Here is a 26,232-nt window from a genome sequence, read left to right as displayed (position 1 = left end):
TAAAGGGGAAAATTCTATAAATGTTACCCAAATTTAGGGATCCTTTTACAAAGGCATGCCAAATCAGCAGTACCGCCCAGCTAGCATGTGCTCTGCTGGTAACTCCGAGTTTGGCACATGCTGAAATCCCGTGGTAGAATATAATTTTCTATTTTCTACTGTGGGGGGGGGGGGGGGCATTCCTGGTGGTAATCAGCAGTTGGAGTTTGCTGGACGGTCACCGCATGAGCCCTTACCACTCAGTCAATGGGCAGCATTATGAGCTCAGGCTGTAAATAGACACGTGCTGGTTTTAATTTTGCCGCACGTCCCTTTCCCGGCCCACAAAACTCCCTTTTTTCCAGATGCAGTGGAGAAATGGTCCAGCGTGCGTCCAACACACGTGCCCACACCAGGAGCGTAGCCAGACTTCGGCGGGAGGGGGGTTCAGAGCCCGAGGTAAGGGGGCACATTTTAGCCACCCCCCCCCCTGCGCCGCCAACCCCCCCCCCCCGGCGCCACCACCACCACTAACTTTGACCCCCTTTCCCTGCTGACGACCCTCTCGACCCCCCCCTCCTGCCACCAACCCTCCCCCACCACTGCCTACCTTTGCTGGTGGGGGACCCCAGCCCCCGTCAGCCGAGGTCCTCTGCTTCCGGCGCAAGGCTTCGTTCTGTTTCTGTGAGTCTTATGTCCTGCACGTTGTACGTGCAGGACATCAGGCTCACAGAAACAGAACGAAGTCTTGCGCCAGAAGAAGAGGACCTCGGTTGGCGGAGGTTGGGGTCCCCCGCCAGCAAAGGTAGGCGGCAGAGAAGAGTTGGCGGCGGGAGGGGGGTCGAGAGGGTCGTTGGCAGGGGGGTCCAGGGCCAAATCTACAGGGGCCCAGGCTGGCCCACACTACCGCAGGACACATTTTGACGCACCTTTGTAAAAGGGCCCCTTAAGCACTGAGAAAAATGTGCTATTCTGTAATGGGCATTCTGGGCTGACCCCCCCCCCCCCCCCTCCTTTGTAGAATTGCACTTAGAATGCATTCTGGCATCCAACTTTGGATAAAAGGATTTACGCCCGATAAAACCTGGTGTGCAAGCTGGGCACGCAACCCAGGAATTGCATAACATCGTGCCTACATTTTTGCAACACCCTGACCTCCCGTGCCCACACCCCCCTTTTGGCTTGCGCATGAGACATTTTGGGTTCACAGCGTTATAGAATAACACTTAGACAGATGTGTGTGCAAATACAAATTTGTACCAATTAACGCCAATTGTTAGAGGTTCGTTAACCAATTACTTTGTGTGCGCGTCTGTCCAGCCAAATTTGGGTGACCTTTATAGAACCCAGGGGTAAAAGTTTTAGAGCAGTGTTTCCAAAGTCCAGTCCTGGAGTACCGCTTGCCAGGCTGGTTTTCAGGATATCCACAGTGAATATGCATGAACTGCTTCCATTCTATGTAAATTTCTTTCATGCATATTCATTGTGGCTATCCTGAAAACCTGACTGGCAAGGCACAGGGCGCTCCAGGACCAGACTTGGGAAACACTGCTTTAGAGTACAAGTAGATTGTATATATAGAGATATAGTTTTAAAATCAAAGTGCAACCTAAAGTTATTTAATGAATGGGAAGTGCATTACTTCTTGTGAGCAATGGCGCATTTGTCCATGTCTCCTACCTATTTTAAAAATATGAACTGATAGTCGGCAGTTTGTCATTTCTGAAATAATCCAAGCATTCTTCCATCAGGAAGAGAAAAAGTGCACTAAAAGAGTTTTGTAATCAGATGCGTGAAGATGATGCTTTCATAAGTTCAATTCATATGCAACAATAATTTCAGGTCCAAGCATAGTTCATTGATTCAGATAACAAAAATCATGAAAAAAAAAACCACCGTACAAAAAACCCAAAACATACAAAAAACCAAAAACAAATGACGCTTAGTAATACTGCAATAATCTGAGTGGCCACAAGATGGCAGTGCTGATTTATTAATAGAAAAGTATGGCCACATTCTACATTGGACTTAACAAAGATCTGGGTTTTCTAGCCCATTATAAACCATAAATTATACCCCTGTCTCCATGCATATCTCCCTGTCCGTCATCCACCCGACTCTTCCTGTCTCTCACCTATCCACCCCCATCCTGTTAGACTGTCACGGAAATGCTTTGATGTTTCACTTCTATATACTGTCATCTACCAACATTTGCTTATTTCCGATCTGACGAAGAAGGGCAACCTTCGAAAGCTAATCAAGAAATGTATTAAGTTATGTCCAATAAAAAAGGTATCATCTTATTTTCTTTTCCATGTTTTATTTTGTTTGATTTCTATTGATAACCTTTAAGAGTGGACTAACATGGCTACCACACTCCTCTACTTTGGAGTTGCAATCTTCAAAACAGACACAAGATGGCATCTCACTTTTATTTATTTTATTTATTACAAAAAAACCCTTTATAAATCCTCTCCTTGGAAGAAGGCATTCAATATGGTTTACAAATAAGGTACTTAAAATGTATTTGCTTTACGGTTAACATTTACAATCATTGTTATGTACCCTGCCTGACAATTCCTTCTAATGTGAAGCTGCTCTTACTATGTAATCTGCTTTGCATCCTTTGAGCTAAAGGTGGAATATAAGCTGTTTAATACAATACAACGCCACATTATAAAACATAAAAATACCTAAGCCTCATCTATTACAGAAATGTATGTCTTTGAGAAGGGAAATGAGCTGTAATGTTTCCAGCAGCCACAAGATGGCATCATAAATCCATGTAAATACACAGCTGCAATCATTGTTCTGCAATGAACAAGCTATTTGCTTTTATCTACTTAGAGAGAGAAATTTGAGTGAAAAAAGACCCAAAGAAATGAAAGAGGTTTTCATTTCTTTCAGCTATTGAACAACTTTAAATGAGATAAACAAAAGCTTTATTTTAAAGTAATAACTTAAGATCTAATGGAATAGCAATGAAACTGAAGTGAAGTGAAAATGAAATGTAAAAAAAAAAATGGAACTCAATCCTCATTAATTTCTACAAATTGTTGTAAGGCATCAGGAAGGAGCAGGTTTAGGCATTTTGAACTCACTCACCCAGCTCTCCGTCTGACCAGGCCACAGAGAAGATAACGTCTTTCACCTCCTTGGCTCCGGCGGGGCCCAGACAGCCGTAACTTTCAGCCGAAGTATATGGGAGTCTTCCACCTGCACTCCTACCCTTGCAGCAACATGGCAGTTCCAGTGGCAAGGGGAACTCAGGGGTCCTGCCTGCCCCTCGCGACTGAAGCTGTGATACTGCTACCAAGTGATAGGAATGTGGATGCTGGACTGATGCTCATCTTAATGTGGACATTAGTCAGCGGCTTCAGCAGAGGCACAGGACCCCCCTAAAGCACGGAGTCTGGGGTGATTGTCCCAGCCTTGCACGTGTGTGTGTGTGTTTGTCTTACTAAAACATACCTAAACCTCCACTATCCAAACTGCAAAAAACATTAAATACAAAACAACCTATGCGTCCAGCTTCTCCTATGCAAGCACGCAATTATGGAACGCACTGCCAAAAGTTGTGAAGACAACCTACGACCACCTAAACTTCAGGAAATCATTAACGCCCTACCTGTTCAAAAAGGCATACCCCGCCGACCCAACATAAATGCCTGCACTCTGCAACACAACACAACCAAAGCTTGTAATGGACACTAAATAATCTTTTCTCTCCTTGATTCCCATTGTAACTAAAACCTATGTTCCTTACTCAACCATAATACCACCTGTATTTGTTTCTCTACCGGACCGGCGAATGCCTCTCCGGTACTATGTAAGCCACACTGAGCCTGCAAATAGGTGGGAAAATGTGGGATACAAATGTAACAAATAAAGTAAAATACTATGGGATATAATAAGTGGAAGTGAGGAAGGAAGTAAATAGGCACAGGTTGAAATAATATTACGTTTTGTATGGTTTTTCTTTCTGCAACTGCTTGGACTTTTAAGTAATGCAGGACATATATGTCCAGGGCAAGGACCAGGCGTCAACACTGAATATCCAGGAGTGTGCAGTGACTATTTGTTTTATGTAGATAAGTGCAATATTCAGCACTTAAATGGATAAGTGAAACCAGGTACAGATAGGACCCTGGGATCTTGCCAGGTATTTGTGACCCGGATTTGGCCACTGTTGGACACAAGATGCTGGGCTTGATAGACCTTCGGTCTATCCCAGTATGGCAACACTTATGTACTTGGGATTCTGAATGGAATCTTGCTACACTTTGAAATTCTGCATGGAATCTTGTTATTCTTTAGAATTCTAGAATCTTGCTATTCTTTGGGGTTCTACACGGAATGTTGCTACTCTTTGAGTTTCTGCCAGGTACTTATGACCTGGATTGGCCACTTTTGGAAACAGGATGCTGAGCTTGATGGACCTTCAGTCTGTCCCAGTATGGCAACACTTATGTACTTGGGATTCTGAATGGAATCTTGCTACTCTTTGGGGTTCTACATGGAATGTTGCCACACTTTGAAATTCTGCATGGAATCTTGTTATTCTTTAGAATTCTAGAATGTTGCAACTCTTTGGGGTTCTACATGGAATGTTGCTACTCTTCAAGTTTTTTGCCAGGTATTTGTGACCTGGATTGGCCACTGTTGGAAACAGGACGCTGGGCTTGATGGACCTTTGGTCTTTCCCAGTATGGCAATACTTATGTACTGATGTAGGACTGTCTTGTCTTGACTAGTTCACTTACGTGTTGAAACGCTGGATACTGACACAGAAGTGGCCTGCTCTGTCTCTGGATCACCCACAAAATCGGCAGGGCTACAAGATCGGCGTTTAGGGCTGATATCCAGCAGAGAGCCTCACAAAAGCAATTCGGCGAAATCGCTTTGGATATATCGACCCCTATATAAGTAATGACTTGACAAAATGGATAGCTGGACATTAGTGAAGGATGTTGGAGGGTATTAAGTATTAGTTTTCATGAGGTTAATATTTAACATGATTTAACCAGAAGAAAACAGCTCCCGGCCAGTTATATCTCTTGTTTGGGGCTCATCAGTCTTTTTCATCAGCGCTTCTGAAAATAACCTGTTAGTGCTAAACTCAAAAGTACTATTTTAGGAGCATTCCGGGGCTGGAGTCGGCACTTGACTGGTTATTGGATCAGGTTAACCGTATAAAAGTCAATCCTATCTTGATGTGGTAACCCGTAGCCAGTTAAGTGCCGGCTCTGCCTTAGCCGGATCTGCAAACCCGGAATTTCAGTACCAGTACCTGGCCACGGCCCGGCATTGCAATTCCAGGTTTAGCACCGGTAGCAAAACGCGTGCTCGCTTTCAGCAGAATTTCGAACCCTATTTGCTCAGACTTCTCTCTGGCCTTTGCAAAGCGAGCTCAACGTGACCTGCTGGAACACAGAATCAATACAATTGGTGCAATGTTCAAAAGCTTTATTCTGTATAGCGCCACCTGCTGTGTTAATGAGTGCCCTAGCTGCGAATTTTCTGTGGCTGTCTCGAAATACTGCCACCAGCAGGGCTGCCGAGAGGGGGGAGGGCAGGGGGTGCAAAATTCCCCGGGTCCGGGCCTCCAAGGGGGGCCGGGGTCAGGCCGCCAGCGCTGCAGTCCCCGGTCTCAACTGCCTGCCTCCTCGGCTCCGGGCCCCTTTCATTCAAAGCGGCAGTCACAGATCATGTCTCTTCTGGCCTTCCCTCTAGTGTCCCGCTCTCGCGGAAACTGGAAGTTACATCAGACAAGGGCGGGGCACAGGGAGGGAAGGCCAGAAGAGAGGCGATCTGCGACTGCCGCTTTGAACGCAGGGGGTCCAGAGCCGTGGAGGCAGGCAGGTGAGACCGGAGACTGCAGTGGCGGGGGTGCGACAGGGGGAGCGATAGGGGGCGGCAGCAGCGGGGGGGGGGGGCGGATGCGGGGCGGCCTTGCCCCAGGCCCGGCCTAGTCTCTCGGCGGCCATGAATAGCGTGTCTAAGTCATTATAGTGCAAACCTGTTTTGAAACACCAAAGATAAGGCTCAATCACTTATGCTGGGTCAATGGCCTGGTGTAATTGGCGCCAATAAATGAGCGCCATTTGAGGAATTCTTTCCTATAGCATTTAGGGCCAGATTCTATATAAGGCGCCTAAAAATCCGTGTCGTAAACATTTTCGCCTAAGCGTATTCTTTAAGCGGTGCCTAGATTTAGGCGCAGTATATAGAATATGCTTAGTCGGTATCCCAGCGCCTAAAACTACACATCTCCATTTACTCAAATGAAAACGTAGCATAAATCCCCACGTGTACATTTGTGCGCAGTGGGCCATATTCTATAACTATACATGTAAATTTGGGAACGCCCATGCCCGTTTCCCCACATGTAGCCACACCCCTTTTGAACTGCATGCATTAGAATTTAGGCGCTGTGCGTTACAGAATGCGCTGTGAGTAAATTCTAATTATTGCCAATTAGTGCTCATTATTACTTAAGTGCTGTTATCAATGCTGATTAGCTCGTGAAGCCAATTAAGTTACGTGCATTGTTATGGAATGCGCCTGCATTTTGGCGCGGATCTCTAGGCGCACTATATAGAATCCGGCAGTTATTGTGCTGCCATGTATAACAAAGCCTCGTGCACATATGCACTTCACTGCCAAATACTGGCGCCAATGACACATAGACATGGCGCTTAATCCCGTTTATAGAATTTCCTTCCAGCTGTTTAGCTACGCAGTTTAAATTAGCAGAGCAAAAAGGCTGTGCCCCAAAAACTGAATTCAAGAATGTGTGGGATAAACACAACAGGATCATTATCCCCAGGATTCTATATATCGTTCCTAGCATTCTGCGCCGAAATCCAAAGGTATTCTGTAACAACAAGCCAATCAGCATTTTTTAAACAGCGCTTAGCAAGCATTAACGTGTAGTTAAACTCTGGAATTTGTTGCCAGAGAATGTGGGAAAGGTGGTTAGCTTAGCGGAGTTTAAAAAAGGTTTGGACGGCTTCCTAAAGGAAAAGTCCATAGACCGTTATTAAATGGACTTGGGGAAAATCCACTATTTCTGGGATAAGCAGTATAAACTGTTTTGTACATTTTGGGGATCTTGCCGGGTATTTGTGACCTGGATTGGCCACTGTTGGAAACAGGATGCTGGGCTCGATGGACCTTTGGTCTTTCCCAGTATGGCAATACTTATGTACTTATCAATGAGCACTAATTGGCAATAATTAGAATTTACTCACAGCGCATTCTGTAACGCACAGCGCCTAAATTCTAATGCGCGCAGCCAAAAGGTGGCATGGTTATGGGTGGGGAAACAGGAGTTTTGTGGGCATTACAAAAATTTATATGCACTGCTATAGAATACGGCCCTCTGTGCCTAAATCTGCGTGTCGTTATTTACGCCACATTTCCCATGGTGCAAATGGAGGTGCGTAGTTTTAGGCGCTGGGATATCAACTAAGCATATTCTATCTACCGCGCCTAAATCTAGGCGCTGCTCATAGAAAATGCTTGGGCAGAAATTTATCCCGCACGGATTTTTTAAGCGCCATCTACAGACCCTAACCCTATATGGATCAAAGATGGAATCCAATTAAAGTGAAACTTAAATGACCTCATAGCTGGAGTGAGCTTTGACGGCAGCTACAGAGGTTGGGAAGAAGGACCAGTGCCGGGCAGACTTCTATTCTACAGTCCGTGCCCCAAAATTGGCAAGGGGAGACAGAGATTAAGTGCGCCAGCGTTTAGTCGTGTAGCAGAACCTGTGCGGGATGCCAGATTCAACTCTGGCCGCCTTGCTGGTCAGACTGGATGGGTTATGCAGGGCTCTATCTGCTAGCGTTCACCAAGTTACTATATCCATAGAGGCAGCTGTGGTCACTGTCCATCTATGATTGGCAGCACTTTCCAGCCAGATAACGATGCTAAATATATCTAAAATATTTCAATGCCCTGACTGGCATTTAAAAATAATGCTGATCAGGGCGTTTGAATATTGACCCATAAATGGCAATGTACTGGGCTCCATTCTGCATAATTCAGAGGGTTGGAAACGTTTATGCACAGCACTGAATATCTGTGGGACCGAATTAGCTGTCCAAGCTTAAACCTTGGGTGAGTATTTTTTGCAGCATGAGGAAAAGTGCTTCAGGTGACAATGATAGATTTTGCAGACCGGCTGTCCACCTCGGGATGCAACTGGAGGGTGACTGACTGGCTTCAGATTTTAAGGATAGTCATGTTTTTCTTAGAAAATGCTACAGGAAATCAGAACTATGAGTCCCAGAATGTCCTGGAGTAAAAAAAAACCAGAACTGGATTATCCTGTTCTGAGAACCTGGAGCACGACGGCCAACCAGTGTCACCAGCATTCGCCAGACCCAAGTCTCTCTGTTCTCTGGAGAGATTAATACTAAGCAACAAGCCCTAGTGAAAAGACAGGGACCAAGTTAACCTGTCTTCATAAGAATAAACTAATGAACAATTATGTTCTGCTCTGGCAACTGCCCTGTCTCTTGTGGATTAATTACTGCAAACTCTTTTTTATTAACGAGGTTTAACTTAGTGATCCCTCTGGAGACTGAAAGTTTGGAGAACTGTCGCTCTGTGGTGATTAAAGGTTAAGCAGTTGAACTTTTAATAAGTTCTGAGCAATGCCCAACTCACCAGAGATTCCTGGCACAGAGAGAAAAGCTTTCCCTGCCAATTTCTTGTGTGTTAAACTTAATTCAATTTATCACTACTCTATAGTTATTCTTACTTCTTTTCATAAAACTGTGATTGCGTCCCTTAATTTCTCTTTTGTCCAGAGTATAACATAATGCAAGAGTAAGCGGTCAGTGTGCAATCCATAGCTGTAAGGTGCCTGCTCCAAAGAGCTTACCATTTATATCTGACTGCAGAGGGGTTCTGCAACTGACCAAAGCTCACATATAGCCGCATAAGTGCTTACGCACGCCTAACGCACACCAGTTCTGAGTTACCGCCCGGCTACCGCGTGGACCTTGCGGTAATTTTGTTTTTTTTTTCGCACATCTGAAAAATATTTTTTATTTTCTGGTGCGCGTCAGCTACACACATTAGGTGGCATTTGACACACATAGGTCATTACCGCCCGGTTACCGCATGAGACTTTACCGTTAGGGGTAAGGTCTCAGACCCAAAATGGACGCGCGGCAATTTTCATTTTGTCGCAAATCCATTTTCGGCAGAAATTTTTTAAAAAGGCATTTTTTTTTACAGGTGAGCTAAAGATTATTCTGCGTGTGCCCAAAACACGCATCTACACTACCGCAGGCCATTTTTCAGCGCACCTTAATAAAGGGAACTCCATAATGGGTTCACAGAAGTAAAAGTGTTTTGCAACCAGAACCTAAAAAGTCACAGTTCAATGCTTATTAATTGTAATATTTTAATAGTGTCAGGGAATATATTTGCAAACCTTAAGTCACTATCCAGCTCATTTTCGAAGGAGAAGGGCGCCCATATTTCGACACAAATCGGGAGAGGGTAACCTTCTCGCAAGGTCGCCCAAATCGGCAAAATCGAAAGCCGATTTTTTGACACCCTCGACGGCTTTCCGTCGCGGAGACGGCCAAAGTTCACGGGGGCATGTCGGCAGGGTAGCGAAGGCGGGACTGGGGTGTGATTAGGAGATGGGCGTCCTCGGCCGATAATGGAAAAAAGAAGGGCGCCCCTGACGAGCACTTGGCCGACTTTACTTGGTCCATTTTTTTTTTCATGACCAAGCCGTGAAAAGATGCCTCAACTGAGCAGATGATCACCGGAGGGAATAGGGGATGACCTCCCCTTCCAGTGGTCACTAACCCCTCCCACCATAAAAAACAGGTTAAAAAACGTTTTTGCCAGCCTCTATGCCAGCCTCAAATGCCATAGTCAGGTCCATCGCAGCAGTATACAGGTCCCTGGAACAGTTGTAGTGGGTGCAGTGTACTTCTGTCAGGTGGACCTTGGGGGGGGGGGGGGGGGGTTGGGGGGCTCAGCACCCAAGGTAAGGGAGCTATGCACCTGGGAGCAATTTGTGAAGTCCACTGCAGTGCCCTCTAGGGTGCCCGGTTGGTGTCCTGGCATGTGAGGGTGACCAGTGCACTACAAATGGTGGCTCCACCCACGACCAAATGGCTTGGATTTGGCCGTTTTTGAGATGGACGTCCTCGGTTTCCATTATCGGCGAAACCAAGGTTGGCCATCTCTAAGGGCGGCCATCTTTAAAGTCGATCCAAATGTTGAGATTTGGCCGTCCCCGACCGTATTATTGACACGAAAGATGGCCCGCCCATCTTGGTTTTCGATAATACGGTCGGGGACGCTGCTTTACGGGGCCGTTCTTAGAGATGGGCGCCCTTATAGACTGGCGCCCTCGTTCGATTATGCCCCTCCACAAGGCAGATTCTACATATGGCACTTAAAAAATCAGCGCAATAAACATTCCCATCTAAGCACATTCTATAAGCAGCGCCTAGATTTAGACACAGTATATAGAATATGCTTAGTTGATATCCCAGCGCCTAAAACTACGCACCTCCATTTACACCAACGAAAATGTGGCCTAAATTCCTGCATGGAGATTTACGTGCACTGGGTCATATTCTGTAATCATGCGCCTAATTTTTGGAAAGCCATTTCCCTGCCCATAGCCATGCCCATTTCGAACTGCACGCATTACAATTTAGGCGCAGTTCATTACAGAATCCGCTTAGCCAGTTCTGCGCGTAAATTCTAATTATTTGCCAATTAGTGCTCATTACTGCTTGTTAAGCGCCGCTATCAACACTGATTAGCTTGTTAAGCCAATTAAATTACGTGCGTTGTTATAGAATACGCCTAGATTTCAGAGCGGATCTCTAGGCGCACTATTATAGAATCTGGCAGGATAGGTTTTCCTAAAACTCAACGAAATGCTGAAAATGAGAATAATGTGGGTAATTTTATTAAGGCATTTTTGTATCGATATGCCAGTAGACTGATGTAAAGCACCTTTAATTAAAACGCTGCACACGTATGAGCACACATGATGGCGAGAATGGGGTAGGTATCTTCCAGACGGGAGGTTCTGTAGAGCCTGGGGAAATTTGTGATGTGTGTGTGTGTGTGTGTGTGTTTAATTGTATGTGTTTAGATTTACCTCACTGAATACGTGACCAAAGGAGTTCGTTCACGAGAGTATCTCTTTGCTTGATCTTATGCGAAGAGACAGCAAGGCAGCGCAGTATATTGCTTCCAGCAGACGTTCTGTATTATATGCAGTGCGTTTTCTGTAGCAAAAAAGGTGCCGGTACTCAAATGCTAGGCCACCCTTCAGGGGTGGGGTGGTCACTGAGGGACCCACCCCATAATAGCCAGGCCCCCTGCAAGCAGTCACAGAATCTATGACAAGGCAGAATTTGTATGTAGAACCTGAGCTCTTTCATTAAAATACGAGAACCGTGGGTCAAGTTTAGCAGACAGTGGAAAAGGTGCCGGTACTCAGTATCCCCAAATACCCCCTCAAAAAAAGCCCTGATTATATAATACAGCCATACTCGATCTGCTAGACTTCGTGACCCCTGACGCAGGCGCTGGGCACCGAAACACGGACCGTGTCGGGTTCATTCAAGGATTGTCTTATCTAAACACATGATTAAAGGTTTACTTCTCCCCTTTTCTTGAAGGCCCCTGGTACTTTTTTGTTTTGCGTTTTGGACTTTGCTCCCTCTCTTTGTTACAGGATAGTTTTACCTAAAATTGCTCAACGAAATGCCCACCCACTTAGGGCTCAGGCCCACCCAACAGCAGCACACGTTTAGCGGTAGCTGGTGGAGATCCCAAGCTCTGTCAGCTGAAGACTTTCCCCTGATAGTAACAAAATTCTATCTACTCTCCACAGTACTGGCACCTGCGCATGCTCAGTTTTCAATGCATGCCTGCTGCAGACTGCCAAGGTGGAAAGAAGCATTTTCCTGCCAACTGAGATATTCTTTTGGTGGTGGTGGTGGGGGCGGGGGAGGAAGAACATTTGGTGCCCACCCACTTCTTACCTAGGCCCACTCAAAATCTGTTGTCTGGCTACGCCCCTGATAGGCATATGCAGCGCTGTACACATTATATACAGGCTCTTTCTCTGTCCCTAGTGGGCTCACAATCTTAGGTGTTTTTCTTTTGTACCTGGGGTAATAGAGGGTCAAGTGACCTGCCCAGGACCACGAGGAGCTGCAGCGGGAATTGAACCCACTTCCCCAGGATCTCAGCTCACTGCAGTAACCTTTAAGCTGCTCCTAGTTGAGGTCCATTTTATATAGAACATAGAGATCAGAGCTGAGATGTCCAGGTCGGATGGTGTTTTGGAAAGAGATCTGCAGACACCGAGCCTTTCATAAAATTGCTGCAGGAATGCCCAGCAGCTTCCACATAGAGGTGTTGGCACTTCCACGTAGACGCTCAATGAAATTGGTTTTAAAACCAATAGGAGGAAATATTGTTTTGCTCAGTTGAGCTCTGGAACTCATTGGCAGAGGATATGGTGATGGCGGTTAGCGTATCTGGGTTAAAAAAAAAAAGTCTGGTCAAGTTCCTGGAGGAAAAGTCCATAATCTGTGATTGAGATGGACATGGGGGAAGCCACTACTTGCCCTGGGATTGGTAGCATGGAATGGTGCTACTAATTGGCTTTCTGCCAGATGCCTGTGACATGGATTGGCCACTGCTTCGAGCAGGATACTGGGCTAGATGGACCATTGGTCTGACCCAGTATGTTCTTATGTGCAATGTGTTAAAAAGTGTCACTTTTGCATTTTATAATCCTACGGTTCATGCGTAAGCATTACAAATGAAGTCGTGAGGCCACAATTTTAAACTGGTTTAATTTTGGAGGCAGAAATAAACCAGCTGGGGATAAGGGCAATAACTCTCTCAATCCCCCATGTAACATCCTGCCTGAAATGAACACTTAAAAACAACAACAAAAAAAAACAGTACATCCCTTTGAGCTAGTGTAAAACCCGATGTGGAAATTTTCCTCACACACAGGTATCTTCCCTTTTAGCCCAGTACTTCTCAATCCAGTCCTTAGGGCACCCCCAGCCAGTCAGGCTTTCAGACTATCCACAGTGAATATGCATGGGATAGATTTGAATGCACTGCCTCCTTGGTATGCCAATCTCTCTCGTGCATATTGTGCATATCCTGAAATCCAACAGGCCTGGAGTATCTGGAGAACTGGGTTCAGGATGACTGCTTTAGCCCGTAGCCCTGCTCTCAGGTCAAGGAGCTCTTTGTAGAACTCATGAGTGACAGAGCCTCAGGCTAACGGCCCCTACCAGCCAGTAAGAATAAAGCTTCCAACAGGGCCCCAGCTACTACGAAATTTAACAGATATGAAAAGTACTAACATAGGCCAAATTACTGAAAATAATGCAAAGCGTGAAAGTGAAGGAGGTTGATGAAATTCATCCCATCCTGGGAAATGTAATCTACCTATTGACTGTTGAGAGATTTCTGTTCTATTTCCAGGATATGACAGATATTAAAGCCAATGTGCAGACAGGTATTCCCTATGAGGAAAGGCTAAAGCGGCTAGGGCTCTTCAGCTTGGAGAAAAGGCGGCTGAGGGGAGATATGATAGAGGTCTATAAAATAATGAGTGGAGTTGAACGGGTAGATGTGAAGCGTCTGTTCACGCTTTCCAAAAATACTAGGACTAGGGGGCATGCGATGAAGCTACAAATTTAAAACGAATTGGAGGAAATTTTTCTTCACTCAACGTGTAATTAAACTCTGGAATTTGAAATGTGGTAAAGGCAGTTAGCTTAGCAGAGTTTTAAAAAGTTTTTGGACGGCTTCCTAAAGGAAAAGTCCATAGACCATTATTAAATTGGACTTGGGGAAAATATTTCTAGGATAAGCAGCATAAATGTACTGTAATGTTTTGGGATCTTGCTGGGTACTTGTGACCTGGATTGGCCACTGTTGGAAACAGGATGCTGGGCTTGATGGACCTTCAGTCTGTCCCAGTATGGTAATACTTATGTACTTGGGATTCTGAATGGAATCTTGCTACTCTTTGGGGTTCTACATGGAATGTTGTTACACTTTGAAATTCTGCATGGAATTGTGTTATTCTTTAGAATTCTAGAATGTTGCTACTCTTTGAGGTTCTACATGGAATGTTGCTACACTTTGAAATTCTGCATGGAATCTTGTTATTCTTTAGAATTCTAGAATCTTGCTACTCTTTGGGGTTCTACATGGAATGTTGCTACTCTTTGGGTTTCTGCCAGGTACTTGTGACCTGGATTGGCCACTGTTGGAAACAGGATGCTGGGCTTGATGGACCTTCGGTCTGTCCCAGTATGGTAATACTTATGTACTTGGGATTCTGAATGGAATCTTGCTACTCTTTGGGGTTCTACATGGAATGTTGTTACACTTTGAAATTCTGCATGGAATTGTGTTATTCTTTAGAATTCTAGAATGTTGCTACTCTTTGAGGTTCTACATGGAATGTTGCTACACTTTGAAATTCTGCATGGAATCTTGTTATTCTTTAGAATTCTAGAATCTTGCTACTCTTTGGGGTTCTACATGGAATGTTGCTACTCTTTGGGTTTCTGCCAGGTACTTGTGACCTGGATTGGCCACTGTTGGAAGCAGGATGCTGGGCTTGATGAACCTGCGGTCTGTCCCAGTATGGCAATACTTATGTACTTATGTAATGCCTTCATATATTTTCACCCAATGATGTATTTGAAAATAGATAAAAAACGAAAACAACCAGCCCTACTAGTGGTTCAAGTCCATTTATTCTGTAGTAGACAACTGGAGCCCTGGCTCTCTTTTCCCAGGTTACTTAACTAACTTTCGAGAGCCCAAACTATACCACCGATCCAGGTCCTCCTGCGTCTCCAAGTCCATTTTGTCCAGTAGGGATAGATATTGAGCTTCCCTCAACATCTCTCTGTCAAAAGCTTTACCCAACTTGTGGTGTCGGCACTTCCTTTCCACCCTCTTCCTTACGCGGAGCTCTTCCGTAGGGAGTCTGTCCCCTTCTTCCTTCGTTTCCTGGGTCCGACTGGCTGTGTCCAGGGCACAGGGTTTTGGACTGGCATCGGGAGGGTCCTTTGAAGTAGAGATTGAGTCAGAGGCATGGTAGGACCATTCTGAGGCAGCCAGAGGGATGTCCTGCACCTGTAGATGAGAAAGTGAAGCTTCTGCTTATGAAGAGAAGAGAGGAAAGATGGATTTAAGGACAATTAGTTCTGCATGTTGGTTGGTTGGTTGGTTGGTTGGTTGAAAGACTGATGTTAATCCATCTAGAAATACTCTGGTTTAGCATTGGTCAGGGAGATGAGTGAAGCCATGACTATAAAAGAAAAATTTAAACACTGCAAGAAATGCAGAGGAATCATGGACAGCAGCCATGACCCCCTCAGGGAGCAGTGGTGTTCCTAGGGGGGCTGACACCTGGGGCAGATCGTCGATGCGCCCTGCCTCCCAGGTGCAGCGCGACCCCCCCCCCCAGCGAAAGAACCCCCCCTGGGTGCACGCCGCTGGGGGGGGGGGGTGCCGCGCGCCTGTCCGCTTCGTTCGTTTCCATGCTCCCTCTGCCCCGGAACAGGAAGTAACCTGTTCCAGGGCAGAGGGAGCACAGAACGAACGTAGTGGACAGGCGTGCGGCACCCCCCAGCGGCGTACACCTGGGGCGGATCGCACCCACCGCCCCCCCCCCCCTTGGTACGCCACTGTCGGGGAGGTAAATGTATGGCCAATTAAGGTCCTCACCTGGGTTTCTTCAGCTTAACATCAAACTTTGGAAACAAAGTAAACAAACTCCTAAAGATGTAGTTAAATTAAGAAAAGGGGGAGGGACAGAAAAAGAATACAAATGCAAGCTTTGCCTCCTTCAGATTGATAATTAGGAGTTGCAATTAGCTGTATATCCACAAGAGGGAGCCATTGATCTTACCTTAGCAAAATGGTTATTGCAAAACTTGTCACTAGCAAGGAGATAGTTCAGGGATCCCCCTAATCCATTGCTGAAACACACACTTCCAATGCCCTTTAAAGAAAAGGAAAAGAAACATTTAAAATGTGGGACTGAGATAGAAAGACTAGACTTTTAATAAATTGTATTTTTTAATTTCAGATTCCTACCACCTGCTTCCTTCCCAGTTCATCCAGGAGGGGGCAACACTGGTCTATATTTACAGAGCGGGCAGAGGCATTTTGACTCTATTTCAGAATAAACAGATCAGAACGAATTAAGGACCCTTGTATTTCTATTATAGGGGACTTCCAAGAGCTGTCTGACAGGATGTCCTTTAACCCCCATTTTCCCATGAAGCCCACCAGGCGCCACTGCAGAGGAGTCTGTGGGTCTCAGAATTTTTATGGGGGTACATTGGGGTATCCAAAGACAAAGTTGAGGGGACAGAGGAAGTTTGACATTCCTATTTATTTATTTGACGTTTATACCCCTCATTAGCCCGGAATAGACTCAAGTTCAATGCGTCTTACAAACAAACAGTAAAGTGAATAAAACAATTATTACATGTGTAGTAAGTAACCTTGGAACTAGACTATCTCAAAGACAAACACATAATTAAGGGCGGATAGGTGAGAGCAAAATTAGGCTGGACTAGATAGGAAAGGGGATTAAGAAAAGGGTGTGGGTAAAATTCAAATCGAGTTCCTTGTATTCAAGAAAGGCCAGACTGAAGGCATGTGTTTTTATAAGGCTTCTAAAAGTTAGGTAAACATCTGTAAACTTGATTGATTTTCGGAAGAGAATTCCAAATGTTGGTGCCTTGATAGGAGAAATTTGCTGAGTGAATTGTTTTATATATCACACTCTTACAGATAGGGAAATGTAAGCCAAGATACTCTCTACATGATGAAACAGCATTACGATAATTCAATAAGGTTATTCATATATGATGGGGCTTGACCAAACAGAATTTGGTGAATGAAAATGCATAATTTGAAAGATATTCTACTACTACTACTACTACTACTACTACTATTTATCATTTCTATAGCACTTCAAGGCATACACAGCGCTATACACCTCACACAAAAAGACAGTCCCTGCTCAAAGAGCTCACAATCTAAATATGGAATGTTGCTAGTGGAATAGCAACATTCCATGTAGAATCTCAAATAGTAGCAACAGAATCTCCAATAGTAGCAACATTCCATGTTCCACTGCACTAACCACTAGGCTACTCCTCCTCTAGCAACATTCTATCTAGAAGCCTGCCCTTGCAGATCAGCAACGCGGCCGCGCAGGCTTCTGTTTCTGTGAGTCTGACGTCCTGCACGTACGTGCAGGACGTCAGACTCACAGAAACAGAAGCCTGCGCGGCCGCGTTGCTGATCTGCAAGGGCAGGCTTCTACATTACTACTACTAGTACTTATCACTTCTATAGTGCTACAGGGCAGATGCAGTGCTGTACACCATACACAAAAAGACAGTCCCTGCTCAAAGAGCTTACAATCTAGATAAGACAGGTAAACAGACAGAATAATTAAGGGTAAGGGAATAAATAGGCGAGGTAAAAGGACAGGGCAAGCGAGTAGTGGTTAGGAGTCAAAAGCAGTGGTAAAGAGGTGGGCTTTAAGTCTGGACTTGAAAACGGCCAAAGACGGGGCTATCTCATACTGGTAACTCATATAAAAGAGGAGTGGGCTTTGGCGAATGAGGGGATCTACATATAAGCCGAGCAGCAGTATTTTGAGCTGTTTGTAATTTTTTTGAGAAGACTACTACTACTACTACTTGACATTTCTAAAGCGCTACTAGGGTTACGCAGCACTGTACAATTTAACATAGAAGGACAGTCCCTGCTCAAAGGAGCTTACAATCTAAAGGACAAATGTACAGTCAGTCAAATAGGGGCAGTCTAGATTTCCTGAAAGGTATAAAGGTTAGGTGCCGAAAGCAACATTGAAGAGGTGGCCTTTGAGCAAGGATTTGAAGATGGGTAGGGAGGGGGCTTGGCGTAAGGGCTCAGGAAGTTGATTCCAAGCATAGGGTGAGGCGAGGCAGAATGAGCGGAGCCTGGAGTAGGCGGTGGTGGAGAAGGGTACTGAGAGGGAGGGATTTGTCCTGTGAGTCCAGCATAGATGGAATTGCAATAGTCGAATTTGGTGAGGACAAAGGATTGAGCCCTTCGGTTGTTAAGAAGAAGATAAAACTGAATTTAAACTTTTCTTCTTCTTCTATTAAGGGTTTTGCAGCTGTGCCTTTCAGCAACTGATTAGGGCAATCATGGGAATATCTCCTTTTCTGGTGACACATTTCTCAAATCATTTTGCTGGGGGGGGGGGGGGGGGGAGTGCAATGTCGCCCCCGTGTGGCAATCAACTAACTGCAACTCCTTACTTCCAGTATAAAGGTAATAAAAATCCAAAATAAAACAAAACAAAACCCTGGAGTATTTCTTGCTTGCATTTGCGTCCATTTCTGTCTGTCCTTTTATTCCAACCTCTCCACTTAAATAACCACATCTTTAAGGGTTTCTTAGCTTCCCAATCGTACCCACCAGAGAAGGTCGTCTTTTCAAAGCCTTGGAGTAGGGCCTCTTGCCCTGTGCTTCCAGCGTTGACTTGTCCATGCCTCCTCCTTGGCCTTTGGTGGCCATCTTGCAGATGCAGTTGCCCATTCTGGGCCTGGTCTCAGCGCAGGACTCCTTGCCCGGGACCAGGAGCATCGGTCGTTTCCAGCCAGCTGCCTCCACATCCAGTCCGAAGAGAAAGGGAAGCCCCGCATTGTGACGTCACTCTACAGAACACCGGCTCTTCATCGGCGACGTCACAATGGAGATGACATCATCTCGCTGAGCTCATTGCAGAAGGTCCGGGCCAGCCCTGGACCGACCACGTTGGTCCTTCTTCTTTCTGCCACCCTTATTATTCATTTAGCCCTCAAAGTGATCCAAGGACTTCCCAGCAAGGTCGTCATCCGGTCCGCCCCCAACTCAACAGAAATGAATTTCAAACTCAAGTTTTAGATGCGTTCTGAGATCTTTAAAAAAAAGGTGAAAGTTAGTTTTCTTTTCATTCTGCAGAGGTCCAGTCTGGGGAAAGGTCGGGCTGCAGTTTTTTTTTTTTGTATCCCTCTCATCTACTCTTGGTCCAGGAAAACTTCTCTGAACCTGGAAACCTTAATCGCACTTGCAAACGAATTTTAAACCCATTTGGTGCAAAACGTTCGCTTGATTTTTTTTTGGGTGGTTATGTTTTTAATGGAGGATGCAGCCCAGAACTTCTTAAATAGTACTTCAAAACGAATTACGTTTAGGTGTCCAGATGACAAAGATACCGACCATCTCGGAAGGAGAAATGACTTGCGGTTAAAAATTTAACAAAAAAAAAAAATGCTTAAAAGCAGTCTGGGCATCAAACAGGGCTCGGCTGCCTTTCGGAAATGTCCCTTGTACCTTTGCCAGCTCAGTGAAAACCTGTCCTGATGTGTAGACTCTAGTTTGGTAAAATCACAACCTCATTTTATGCTGGGATTTGGTGCATAAAGGGGAGAGCGGAGGCCATAGCTAGGTTGTCCCCTTGAAGTATTGCCTTGCCTCACATCTAGGGAGGATTTTGTCCTAGGGAGGAAGAGGAAGCCAACACTGTGAGCCGTGTAGGTATCTCCCCGAGTGCAGTAATACACTCCCGTATCCACCGTCCGCAACTGGCTTATATTCAGATGATACACCTGGGCCCCGTAGTCCTTCCACGCCTCGATCCGCCCCTCCAGGTCTTTGGAGTGGAAACGACCGCTGGTCTTGGCCCCTACGTTTGCCAACCACTCCAGGCTTCCCCGGGGTGGCTGCCGGAACCAGGACATCCAGTAGTCGTTGACATCAAAGCCTGAGGTCTTTGCAGCTGAGCTGCAGGGACTGGCCGGCCTGTTTCGTTTCCGAACCGGACTGGGTCAGCACCACGGCAGCCTGAACAGCTATTAAATCATAGGACAATTAAAAAGTCAAGATATTCGTAACCGTAAAGCTATCAACATTTACACAGGGGGAAGGAGGGGGGGGGGGGTACATAAGGCAGATGAGAGTTACCGGAGATAAAGCTGAGGAGAAGCCCGAGGATCATCCTGGAGTCCGGACAGACGGAAGCTTTGCTCTCTGCATCGGCCGGAGAAGGTTGATAAATCAATGGAAGGAGAAAAACTTTGCATAAGGCGATCTCGATGGGTTGGGATCTCCGTTTGCCCAAGCTTCTAATTTCCTTGTCATTTGAATGAGTCAATGATGTGGGACCCTCTTCAGCCCTTATTCCTGAAATCACAGCTTCCCTGTAACATACTTTATTTTGTAATGGATACCCAAAATCTCTTTGATTTCCTTTTTTGCGCTGATGAGACTCTTTCCCCAGAGAACATTGTTGGACCTTCTCTCTATCTCCCAAGTAGATCTCACCTAGGGGGTGCAAGTTTCCCTTTCCCTCCCTAGTCAACCTGCTCCCAGTGGGAGAGGATTTTTTAATAAGAATGTAAGAACATAAGAATAGCCACACTCAGTGGCGTTCCTGGGGGGGGGGGTCCTCCCCGGGTGCACGACGCTGGGGGGGGGGTGACGCACGCGCCTGTCTGTCGTTTGTTCCATGCTCCCTCTGCCCCGGAACATCCTGTTCCGGGGCAGAGGGAGCATGGAATGAACAACGGACAGGCGCGCGGCACCTCCCAGCGTCTTGCACCCGGGCAGAGGGGTGTCCTTTTGCGGGGGGGGGGGGGGGTCACGCTGCATCCGGGGAGTTGGGGCGCATCGGCGATCTGCCCCGGGTGTCAGCCCCCCTAGGAACACCACTGGCCACACTGGGTCAGACCGATGGTCCATCTAGCCCAGTATCCTGCTTTCAACAGTGGCCAATCCCCAGGTCGCAAGTACTTGTCAGAAACCCAATTAGTAGCAGCTTCCCCGTGTCCATCTCAATAACAGACTATTGATTCTTCCTCCAGGAACTTGTCTAAACCTTTTTTTAAACTCAGATATGCTAACTACTGTTACCACATCCTCCAGTGACAACAAGGTTTGACTTTTCCCATGTGAACTGTCACATTCAACCCCAGTATATATATATATATATATATATATATATATATATATATATATATATATATATATATATTATCCTTCTCACTACAGTTCTCCCCTGTTGCATGTGATTGGTACATGAGAATACTTTTGAAAACTCACCCAAAAGCAAGCTCGCTGACCTCTCCATTGTCAACTCTTTGGGGCAGGGGATTCACTCTGGTAGCAGAATGGATGCTGGATCCATATATTAATGTCTTTAGCATGTGCAGTGGTGCTTGGAATGGGAAATGGGGCTTAGGCAGTGTTTGTGAGTGAAGAATTTGACCTCATTCATGCAGGGGAGAAGTGCGTGGAAACCAGGGGTCAGGGGTGAGGCAAGAAAAATTCTGTGTTCCATCTGTCTCCTGCAATTCTGTTCTTCATATGGCCCCCTATCCATCATTGCCTTTATTCTACTGAATAAATACTGTATTATATTTAAATAAAGATTTTTTAATGGAAAATGCTAATTCTGCTCACAAAATTAACAGAGAATCATACCATGGCCTTTCCACCTTTCTTGATTATTTGATTGACTCTATGTTGGGACCTTATTCAATGTTATCACATTTTCCCATTATTTTATTTCATGATGAATGCCCCAAGCCTACGGTTCCTTCTAAGATGTGCCAAAGTCCCCCACCACGATGTAGCAATATTGTGGTTTGAATCATCAGGGGCAGACAAGCACTCTGGGATTCCAAGGAAGAATGGTGGTGAACTCCTGGGCACCTTAGAAGGAATGTGTCTAAATCTTCCTAGTCTCCTTGGTTGCTGACCAGAAGACATTGATGGATCTTCTCTGAATGCTCTGGCTCCTAAGTACACCCCACCTAGAGGCAGAGGGATGGACTAGACCTTCTGAGATTCCCTCGAGCTCTATTCTTCTCTGATTTCTAGATGACATCTTGACTTCCCTCCAGGCTCTATTTATCTAGATTCTAAAATCTCATTCAGATCATTCCCATATTGAGGTGCAAAGTTCCCTCCACCATCAGCATTCTTGCCGTCAATGGTGGTACATTGATATTGCAGTTTCAGTCACAAGAGGCAGAAAGGTGCCGCGGGAATCCCGCCAAACTCACCTGCTTGCATGATTGAAATCCTGATAATTCGGTTATCACCCCCATTGTAGAAATTGTGGTGCAGGACTCCCCTTCCCTTAGAAATGTCCAGAAATCTAGCCAATATTCCATAAGATACCTTTAACATAAGCACAAAATACCACCTAGGTGGTCCCATCCAATGTCACTTTTAATGCAAGCAAGAGATAAGGGTGAAGGGGAAAAATATTTATAAAAATAGTCTCTCTGTGTGGACAAAAACCATCATGAGAAATTAACACAAACAGATTCCTCTGTATTTAAAGACTTGATGGAACCTAGTTCCCTCTCCCCCGTACTGTTAAACTGGAACATTTTTCAGCAGGAGAGTAAATCTACAGATTCAATACTGGGGTGTTTCTCCTTTCTTTAGATGTCAATCTAGAGCAGGAATTCTTTCAACCCAGTCCTCAGGACACGCCTGGCCCACTGCTGACAAATTTATCTCATGCATATTCCTTCTGGGCATCTTGAAAACCTGACTGGTTAGGTGTGTCTGAGGACTGGGGTTGAGAACCACTCACCTTGACAGTGTGTATTGTACTAGATCAGCCATCCTGTAGAGGGCAGCGTTTGGCAACAACAGAAAGGCTGGTCTCAGATTTCTGGCATGTTTAAAACTGTTTTCCAGTGCAAGGCAAACCCATGCTTCTGGAGTTATTCAATTTAATCATTATAGTGTTCTTCAATGCAAACCACTCAGGTTCAGATTTGAGAAGAAGTCTGACTATGTGCCTTGATATGATCCTGTTCAAAAGTAGCTGTGCCCAAGGAAGTTGAGCTCAACATTAGCAAAATTCGCCCTTTCCTCTCTGAGCACACTACCCGAACTCTCATCCACTCTCTCATCACCTCTCGCCTTGACTACTGCAACCTTTTCCTCACTGGCCTCCCTCTTAACCATCTACCCCCCCTTCAGTACATTCAGAACGCTGCTTCACGGCTTATCTTCCGCCTGGACCGATATACTCATATCACCCCTCTCCTCAAGTCACTTCACTGGCTCCCGATCAGATACCGTATACAATTCAAGCTTCTCCTATTAACCTACAAATGCACCCGAGCTGCAGCCCCTCCTTACCTCTCTTCCCTCATCTCCCCTTACGTTCCGACCCGTAACCTCAGCACTCAAGACAAATCCCTCCTTTCAGTACCCTTCTCCACCACCGCCAACTCCAGGCTCCGCCCTTTCTGCCTCGCCTCACCCCATGCCTGGAATAAACTCCCTGAGCCCATACACCAGGCCCCCTCCCTGCCCATCTTCAAAGCCTTGCTCAAAGCCCACCTCTTCAATGTCGCCTTCGGCACCTAACCACTACACCTCTATTCAGGAAATCTTGACTGCCCCAACTTGACATTTCGCTCATTAGATTGTAACCCTAGTAGTGCTCTAGAAATGTTAAGTAGTAGTAATATGACCATGCTGAAAACTACTGCAAAATTCCTGGATATATATGATTTTAACTCCTTGTTTCCTTAATCCAACAAAGTATGAACAAGAATGTAAAACCACTGGGTGTTAACGAACTTTATGACTTAGGCTGAAAAAGTGAGAGAAAATCCGCCAACAAGCGGAGAACTCAAACGCCCCACGGTAAAAACAATATATTTCAAAGTATATAATTTGTAAATTAATTGTTCTAACTTATTTGTGTGTACTACATTCGGTTTTTTCTATTTTTTTATATATAAATGTATGTTTTTATAGACTCCTGATTCAGGCCTGACGGCCGAAACACGACGTTGTGTCGAGTCTTCAAATTTTCAATAAAATTGTTTATTAACAAACATCCTCCAGTTTCTGGTATCCTTGGTCGCTCTCCCACTTTTTGTACACTTAGGCTGAAAAAGAACTAGTTACATTCCTATAACCCCCTCCCTCCCCCCACCACCACTCCCCAAGAAAATGAGAGTTTGTGTGAGCTTTGCCTGACTTTCATTTAATTTTTATTGTCAGCTTAATTGAATTTCTCATGGACGTAGCCAGCCCCATGTTCATTGTAGTCCTCTTGAGTCATCATCGTTCCCTGAAGGCTGCTGAGCGAGGCCAGGATGGAGCCTCCTATCCAGGTGCTGTTGCTCCTTTTGGGGCTCGCCATGACCTGAAAACTGTAATCTTCTGGGGCCAGGCTCACCAGCTCATTACGGATTCTCTCTGGGAAGCAGGGGAACATGGTCGAACCCCCTGAGAGGGCCACTCGGTAAAGTGTTTTGGACCTGAAGGCTTCTGGGGCCTTCAGGATGCTGTTGAAGGTGAAGGAATGAAGCCCAGGAGAGTCATTCAAAAGCATTTTTGGTTTGAACATGGGCTCGGGGCAAAGAAACCGCTCCTGATCAAGAGTAATTTGTTGCCCGCCCGGCAGCTCAAAGTTCTTTTTCCGCTGTTGGTCCTTTTCTTGTAGTTCTTTGTTGAAGTCTAAGGAGACGTAGCATAGTTCCTCTTTGATTCCTGCCACTGTTCTCCTCTTAAGGTTTGAGAGTAAGCTGTGACCATCAGTCAGTAACTGCTTCAAGTACTTACAGAGCACTTTCCCAGCAATGTCCAAGCGGTAAGTGGCTTCTCTGCTGACTTCTCCCTCGTAAACAGGGGCTGTGTGGCACACCCCAGCTCCAGCCTCCACCACCAAGCCACTGACAAGCCCATAGGAACAGAGAGAGAGAAGGGCAGTGTGGGCTACCCGGAGGGCAGGAACGTCAAAGGCTTCAAAGAAGACCTCAGCCATCATCTCTCGGTTGGTAGTCGGGCACGTGGGCGAGTCAGTTACGAGTACTGCATGGTCTTCTGGGAAGGCCCTTAGCTCACACAGAAAAACATGGTTCCAGAGAATTTCCATAGCATCCCAGTCAACCACAATGCCGTGTTTCACGGGGGACCTCTTGCCTGCAGAGGCTTCTCCTGAGCGGTTGGCCCTCAGTTCACAGTGCTTCTTTCCTAATATTTCAGGGAATACTGCTATGCTTCTAATGATGGACCGAGGCTTCTCATCCTCCGCAAACCCAGAGCGGCAGAATCCACTGCCGTTGTCAATCACTACAGTGGACTGACCCATCCTGTCCCACTTCTTCTGTGACATTTTTCTCGCTGTCTTCTAGACGGAAAATATCTGAGTGAGGGAACTAGATTACCAACTCCTGTAAGGGATTAAAATACTTTAGATTAAATAACACACTTTATAAGTCCCAGGAAGCACAGAGTTATTTATTTACTTTATCTGATAGACCGCCTTTAATTGCGGTACAACAAAAAAGATTCATGGAGCAGGCACGGATTGGGGCTACCGAGATGGTTCCAGATCAAACAGAATTGGAAAGACAAGCTCCTGAGCAGAGACTGGTGAAGCCAATGTCAGTTCAGCCTTCTACATACAACTTAGAACCCACAACATGCCAACTCACATGCATCATGCATGACTCATCAACTGGAGGACATCTCATGCAATTCGAGAGCATCTCCCACTTACACAGGCTGTGAGCCCTCCCTTCCCTTTCATCTTCCTAATGACTTCCATTTCCAGGACAATTCCACTAAGGTAGAGCCCAGACTGTGATTAGGAGACAACCAACGGGATAATGAGGGATGAAAAGAAGAGAGAGAGAACAGGTTGTTCACGTGCAGGGCTTTTTTTGAGGGGGTACTTGGGGGTACCGGCACCTTTTCCATTGTCTGCTCAAATTGACCCATGGACCCCAAGTTTTAATGAAAGAGCTCAGGCTCTACACACCAATTCTGCCGTGTCATAGATTCTGTGACTGGTTGCAGGGGGCCTGGCTATTGTGGGGTGGGTCCATTACTGATCACCCCACCCCCTGAAGGGTGGCCTCAGGCCTGGCATTTGAGTACCGGCACCTTTTTTGCTAGATAAAGCACACTGTTCACGTTTATCAGAGAGACTATGTGAGTGCATGCGTGTGTGAGAGACAGGGAGAAGCTATCATTAAAACATTATGAATAACTAGGTCTCATTGGACAAAATGAAAACTGTTCGAAAATCACATTAGTGGTATAATGACCTGTCCTAATGGAAGCTAGCGTTGATAACTACACCTCAGAGAG

At 45.6% G+C, this 26,232-nt stretch overlaps 2 protein-coding genes across 2 annotated transcripts; both read right to left on the bottom strand.

Annotated features, from left to right (window-relative positions):
• Positions 1-14,827: 14,827 nt before the first annotated feature.
• Positions 14,828-18,699, bottom strand: LOC115457318. The gene is made up of 3 exons (XM_030186738.1): positions 18,532-18,699; positions 15,953-16,045; positions 14,828-15,174 (listed from the first exon to the last, which is right to left on the bottom strand). The coding sequence occupies exons 1-3, from the start codon at positions 18,697-18,699 to the stop codon at positions 14,833-14,835; spliced, it is 603 nt and encodes a 200-aa protein (XP_030042598.1). The 3' UTR covers positions 14,828-14,832.
• Positions 18,700-24,136: 5,437 nt separating this feature from the next.
• LOC115457317 (actin-like) lies at positions 24,137-25,252 on the bottom strand. The gene has a single exon (XM_030186737.1). The coding sequence runs from the start codon at positions 25,250-25,252 to the stop codon at positions 24,137-24,139; it is 1,116 nt and encodes a 371-aa protein (XP_030042597.1).
• Between the last annotated feature and the right edge of the window lie 980 nt (positions 25,253-26,232).

The sequence above is a fragment of the Microcaecilia unicolor genome, chromosome 14 (assembly GCF_901765095.1).
Source record: "Microcaecilia unicolor chromosome 14, aMicUni1.1, whole genome shotgun sequence".
Lineage (NCBI taxonomy): Eukaryota > Metazoa > Chordata > Amphibia > Gymnophiona > Siphonopidae > Microcaecilia > Microcaecilia unicolor.
The sequence above is the reverse complement of the archived record's forward strand: the minus strand, read 5'-3'. Positions and strand labels throughout refer to the sequence as shown.